We start from the raw sequence: 7,507 nt of genomic DNA on the forward strand, positions 1-7,507 counted from the left end.
GTCTCTACTCGGCCTGCTATTGGCTCAAAACTACTATTGTAAATCTCCCGTTTATTATCGGGTGTCTCATGGGAATATGTGGAATGATTGGATTTTTTAAGGATAAGTTTTATGTATTTGTTTGTGTGTGATTATTATAATGTATTTCGAACTCACGCGTTCTTATGGTTAATTCATACGCAATAAAAATGTTTGAAACAAACGTAAAAACAAGTTATAAAATAAAAATAGAATCAAATAAATCTCTCGCTTCCGCGTTACATAATAATAATAAGTCTCTCACTAGACTAAAGGCAATTGCACATGCACTTTTTCATCGTTAAAATTTAAAAATGAATCAAAGTTTAAAATAAAATATTCGCGCACGGAACTTTAGTTATCCGCCGCTTGTGATTGACCCTGAGAGCCCAGTGTGTTCTCGTCCTCGCCTGTCACCTGCGATTGGCTGGACTCCACCTGGTATGCCTCGCCGTATCCAGCGGGCTGTGTCTGTGTTGCTGTGCCTCGCCGTAACCAGCGGGCTGTATGGGTATCTGCTGCGCCTCGCCGTAACCAACGGCACAGTATGTACAGTAGCGCAACTCTCACAATTTCAGCGTGTACGAAATTCAACTGCACATGCTCGAGCTAAGTAGATAACCAATCACAGATCTGATCTTTTGTCGCATTTCTTCTCTCTATTTCCTCTATAGCGCTTTCTCTCTTACTTATATAGCGGTTAAAATTGGCGGTAACAGACATCTTACAGAAGTGAAGTGTGCGAGAAATCGGAGTTAGACGTGAAGGATAAAGAAAGTGAGCAGGAGTATTCAGTGTTTAGTGTTAAGTGTTCAGTGTTCAGTGTTCAATTATATAAAGAGTGAAAGAAATAAACCTTAAAATTGACAGTTAACCAAGAAAAATTATATTTAGTCTTAGAGCACAGTATATACAGTAGCGCAACTCTCCCGATTTCAGCGTGGATGAAAATGAACTGCTCATGCGCGTGCGAGGTATGTAACCAATCAGAGCACTGATATTCTGTTTCACTTCTGCTCACTTCCTCTCTCTGTATTTTTGCTCTCTGTCAGCACCGTTGAGATGCTCCATGCAGGGCAGGACCTTTAAATGGCCGTTTAGTAGAAAGTGGCGGCAACGGACATCTGATGTGATCTGAAATAATAAAGTGATAAAGTGGTGAAGTGATAAGTCTTCAGTGAATAGTGTACAGGTGTTTAGTAAACGGTGCAAGAAAACCGAGAACAAATTATTTTCCTTACGGAGAATAGTTAATCTGTACAAAAATTGTACAGATTCCCGATTCTCTTATAAAGGAAAATTACTTTGGTCTTAGCTTTGTTGCAGGTATTTGTGAAGAAATCTTGAGGGAAAATCTGGAAGAAAAAAATGGCCCATCAATCAAGCGCGTGGTGTGTTGTTCAGAAATGCAACAAAAATATTGTGGAAAAACGACATTTTTTTCGGTTTCCAAAGGAACATGAAAGATATAATGATTTTATTTCATTTATTAATTAATATTTTTTAAAACAAGTATAAATTTACATATAAAATACTATTTTGATATTTCTAAACGTATGTATATTATTACGTGCATGCATATGTATATATTATTACAATATTTCTTTACATTTACAAATTTGAATAATATTTACAGATGGTTGCAATGGATACGTGCTTGTGAAAGATTAGATTTGAAAGCAATGGGTGCAGAATATGGCCTTCGCAATTATCGATTGTGCCACTTACATTTTGAAGAAAAGTGGTACAAGATAAGTAAGAGTAGAGCTCATCTTCAACCAGATGCTGTACCAACAATATTTTTTGAAAGAAAATAAGCCCATACACATCTTATAATGTATAATCTTTTCTATTCTAAATAATGTGGTTTTTTATATTCAATAGTATATTGTATATTAAAAAATATCAAACAATATTTTTGATAATATAATACACGTTATAATTAATGATATTGCATATAATTTATAGCAATGCATGTATTACAACATCAGCAATTGAAAAGATGGATGAAGAGCTACCTGAAGAAGAAAATCTTTATATTTTACAACAAGAGGAAACAAATAGGTAGTTAAATATCTGAAAACGTATTTATCTTTCTATTATAGATAGTATTTTGTTCTTATAATTAACTTGTTTTAAACATTTTTTATTTAGCAATAAAAAGTAATATTACACTAAAATGGTATGTTTCAGTGACTTACAGTCGAAATCATTCCCGCCTATAACAGAGCAGATGCCAAAATGTGATAAAGATGTCCATATTATTGCTAAGCCGTACGTATTTGTATTTACATTATATACATACATATGTGTTTTTATAATATATTATTTCTTTTATACAGTTTTTTATAATCAGTCTGTAGATTTTGATTTAAACTTACAACTTATTACAGTCCATTTTATGTTTCTTTTCTTTTAAAAATTGCATTCTGCATTTAATATAACAAGACATAAATAATATTACGTGAGAGTAATTGTATTTATAAAAACATTTGTCTTATTTTAACATATCTGCATATACATATAAAAAACACATGCATATATAAGATAATTTTAAATAAATAAGGTTATCAATACCATATCTATTTAATTTTAATATTCAAATATAAGTTTTTCAAGAGTTTATAATAAATATTTGGTTTATTTTATTTTTATATTTTTTCGTTATTGACATTTCTAAAATTGTAATTAATACTTCAATTTTCTTTCTAGAGGTTTACTATCTGTTTTTTGCTATAATATATGTATATGTTATGTATAGGAGCACGTCCAGCAGCACAATAAGAAGAGAAGAAAGTCCGCGGAAGAAAAAATTGCAACAACGCATTGTACGATTACAAGGGAGAGTAAAAACACTGGACGAAAGAAACAGACGGCTTCAGAAGAAAGTGAAGATTTTAATTGTAAGGAAAAAAAAAGCAGAAAAAGAGAAGCTTAAGGACCATGAGATTCTACGTCAATTAGGTTGTAAGTTTTTTTCTCCGACTTTCGCACGATTGTTATCTGCCCAAATTGATGCGCAAATTAAAAGCAAACATGGAAGACGGTATAGTTCCGAATTTAAACAATTTGCTTTAGGTATATACTTTCTAAGTCCGCGATGTTATAAAGAACTTCAAAAAGAATTAGCATTACCTGCCATACGCAGTCTACATAAGTTTACACAAACGTGGCAAATTAAACCCGGTATAAATGATAAAATTTTTGATGTGTTAGCTGTAAAGTTAAATTCATTGCCACTATTAGAACGTCATTGCATTTTGTGCATAAATGAAATGAGTCTACAAGCTCATTTATTTTACAATGTTTTACAAGATGAAATAATTGGTTTTCAAGACACCGGTAATGATCAGAAAGAACCGTTACCTGCAAAAAGTGTTTTAGTTATTATGGCACGTAGCATTGAAGGTAATTGGAAACTTCCCCTTTGCTTTTGTTTTGTCGAGAATGCATGTAAATTTAATGTATTGAAACCTATTCTGTTTGATGTTATACGTAAATTACAACATTGCGGTACGACTGTGCATGCTTTAATTTCGGACATGAGATCTAACTTTACACAACTATCCCGAGAATTAGGTATTTCTGTACAAAATTCAATCTTTTTAGTTGACGGACATGAGGTACTATATATATTCGATACTCCGCATTTAATGAAAAGAACTCGTGATAATTTGTTGAAACATAATATACAATTTGGAAATAACAAAGTTGCTTCATGGGATGATATTATTGAATTTTATAACAGAGACAGTAAATAGTGGATAAAATTGGCCCCAAAGTTAACTCAAAAGCATATCGAGCCAAGTAATTTTGATAAAATGAGAGTACCATACGCTGTTCAAGTTCTCAGTAATCGTATGTGTGCAGGTATGTGCACTTACTTGTCCTTGGGCCTTCTTCCAAGCGCAGCAGTTGGAACAATAGATTTTATCGACCATTTTGATAAATTATTCGATATTTTAAATTCTTCCACTTTAAATAGTCCAAAGGAATATGCGCAAGTATTTACAGGAAGCGAAAAACAAATTGAATTTTTAGAAGAAATGTTATGTTTTTTAAAAACTATTAAGGTAATTAATGACAAAGGATCTCGTGTAAAAATTCAATGCTTCGAATGTTGGCAAATAACTATCAACAGCATGATGCAACTTTGGGAAAAATTAAAATGTCATAATTTTCCACATATTCGGACACGAAGAATCAATCAAGATTGTTTAGAAAATTTCTTTGGCTGTGTTAGACAACAAGGCGGTAATTGTGTAAATCCGACACCGATACAATTTAGTCGTGCCTTTAAAAAATTATTTAGTATGAAGATGTTACAACATTCAGATACGCAAAATTGTGCTGCGGATAATGATCGCATGTTAAGTTTAGTTGGTATGTCAGGTTCGAATCCGTCTACTTCCTCAGAATTTATTCCATCTACGGCACGTGTAATTTTAGATATTCCTAATCACGATTATCGTAATATGGAGCTACCAGAAGTAAATGCCTTTAAATATGTTTGCGGATATTTAATAAAAAAATGTACAGAAATGCATACGTGTGAAGCGTGTACAGATTATGTAAATGAAAATATGACTGTCTTAGATGATACTGCTTTGTATTGTTCTTTCCGAGCTTACAATACAGAGAAAAATCCTTTTGGAAAATTAAATTTACCAAGTAATAATTTTTGTGCTTATATCCATCAATTAGATGAAATATTTGTGAAAACGTTTGAAAGTAATTGCTTTAAAAAAGACATTGGTATCTATTTATTTCAACTTGCACAGAATGTAACTTTTGAAGCGCCGTGTCCACATTTTCCAACAATTTATTTAATAAAATTATTTTTTCGTATGCGCATTTATTATACTTTAAAACAACATAATAAGGCATGTAGAGCTTTGAATCTACACACATAATTCAATATTTTGATTTTCCTAAAATCTATCTATATATATATGTAATATATTTTTTATGTTAATAACAAATTGGCATAACATTTTTAGATGGTTGCAATGGATACATGCATCCGGAGGACTCGACTTGCAAGTGATGGGCTCAGAATATGGTCATCGCTACTATCGATTATGCCACTTGCATTTTGAAAAAAAGTGGTACAAAATAGGCCAAAAAAGAGCTTCTCTTCATCCTGATGCTGTACCTACAATATTTTTTGGAAGAGAGTAAGTAATAAACTTTTTATACTGCACATTATTGTTTATTTTAAATAATATTTAAATTTTTTAATAATAAACAATATTTTATAATATAAAATGATACTATATATTTGATAAGATAAAAAACATTTGATAATATAAAATAATATACATTTAATAATATAAACAATATTTGATAATGTATGAAATATAATAATACTATCCATAATATAACTTTTACAGCAATGCACTTGTGATAACAGCATCAGAAGAACATACACAAGAAAGAAATGATAAGGAAGATGAAGCAGTGATTGAAGTTGTTGAACAACAAGAAGAAACAAACAGGTTCTTCAATCTTTATATACCTTATTATAACATATTTCTATACAAAAATAGATTTTGCTGTTAAAATATATTTTTTTTGCAAAATATATTATATTTTATTTTTCTATCAATGTAGGGTATAAAAAATGTATGTGATATGTTTCAGTAGTATCCAGACGTCAAACGCAACGCTATCCATGGATAGAGATGCTAAAATTGCTAAACCGTAAGTTTTTACTTCATTCAACATATGTAGTGTGTGCATTTTAATTATATTGTATTATTTGTAAAGATCAGCAAAAAAACATAAGAATGCTGATAGATATCTTGCTGGCTAATGGATACCCGTTTGAACTCGTGTTTAAGATTGTCAAAAAAAGAATGATCAAATTGATTAATGAGCAACAGCGGGGTAGCGTGATGAATGCTCACGCTACTGACAGCATGGTTAAAGATCGTTTCTTTGTTGTTCCTTACATCAATAAAATCACTAATAGTTTTTGTAATACAATTAAAAAATTTAATTTGCGCACTGCAATTGTTGGCTTGAACAAACTGAGCTGGATTATCAAACCTTTGAAAGACAAGCTACATAATAACTTCTTGAGCGGAGTTGTTTATAAAATTTGCTGTCAGGATTGTGATGCTTCGTACGTCGGCCAGACTAAGAGACAATTGGGAACCCGTATTAAGGAGCATCGTAATCAGCTTAGCAGAAATCCGAGGGACCTTTTAGTTGTGTCACAACACCGTTTGGAGGGGCATGAGTTTGATTGGGACAATGTCTTAGTTATGGATCGGGAGAGATCTTACTTAAGGAGAAGCATTTCGGAGATGTTTTATATTAAGCGCCAAAACAACGGCATTAACTTACAGGAGGACACGGCGGGACTTAATAATTACACGCCTGTTATCGAGGGATTTCCACACTGTTGATTTCTTTTCTCACAACAGTTCTATTTAATGTTATGCCGATGCCTCATGATATTTCGTCATTGTAACTCTTGCGCTCGTCTAAAGAAGGACGTTTTAACGTTGTAATAATACGCGAAGAGATGATATCGTAACTCTGATCAATTCGACTGTCAGGTAACTTTTACGATTTAATTTTTAATGTTTGACCATTTATATTTATTTAATTTTCTTCTGACGGAATTAAGGTAACAGTCGGATTGGAGATTTGAGATGCATACTCTCAAAAAATCTCGGACAGCTGAAGTTGACTACTATATATTATTGTGACCACTGCTTTATACCTTTTGACCACTGCATTCACCCTGATGACCATCTGTATGTACTAAGGAGGGTCCAAACCAATGACCGAAACGTTTGCGTTATATTATATATATTAATTTTATAATTTTGTTGTTATTGTCGCCCGTCCATCGAGCAAAACGGCTTTCATTTGCCTTTATGACTTTATCTATTATTGTTTTCGAGAGCTTTATTCTTGATATTTGACTTTCATTTTTTGAAAACTGGTAGGTTCAATATGATTTTTAGATAGTTTCGGAGCGGTTTTAATCCATTGCTTACTATCTATGTTATAAAAATCGGCAATATGAGTCCATAAAGCAACTTTGTCCATTCCAAATTCTATACGATGTTTGTATAAATTATCGCGTGTTCTTTTCATTAAATGGGGAGTATCAAATATGTACAATATTTCTAAATCGTCAACTAAAAAAATTGAATTGTTTATTGAAATGCCCAATTCACGAGACAGCTGCATGAAATTAGACCCCATATCCGAAATTAAAGCCTGCACGGTAGCACCACAATTATGTAATTTACGTATAATGTCAAATATAATAGGTTTTAATACATCTGCTCTACATGTTGTTTCAACAAAACAAAAGCAAACTGGAAGTTTCCAATCACCTGCAATGCTGCGTGCCATAACAACAAAAGCATTTTTTGCAGGTTTCGCTGATCTCTCGTTGCCTGTATTTTCAAATCCAACTATTTCATCTTGTGAAAGATTATAAAATAAATGAGCTTTTAAACTCATT

The 7,507-nt window shown here is 32.1% G+C and overlaps 1 protein-coding gene across 1 annotated transcript; it reads left to right on the forward strand.

Annotated features, from left to right (window-relative positions):
- The first annotated feature begins 5,807 nt into the window (after positions 1-5,807).
- Positions 5,808-6,431, forward strand: LOC112458986. Its single transcript, XM_025022857.1, has one exon. It carries the CDS (start codon positions 5,808-5,810, stop codon positions 6,429-6,431), a length of 624 nt encoding a protein of 207 aa, XP_024878625.1.
- Positions 6,432-7,507: the final 1,076 nt, after the last annotated feature.

Source organism: Temnothorax curvispinosus, unplaced genomic scaffold (genome assembly GCF_003070985.1).
Source record: "Temnothorax curvispinosus isolate PA1 unplaced genomic scaffold, ASM307098v1 QBEX01009410.1, whole genome shotgun sequence".
Lineage (NCBI taxonomy): Eukaryota > Metazoa > Arthropoda > Insecta > Hymenoptera > Formicidae > Temnothorax > Temnothorax curvispinosus.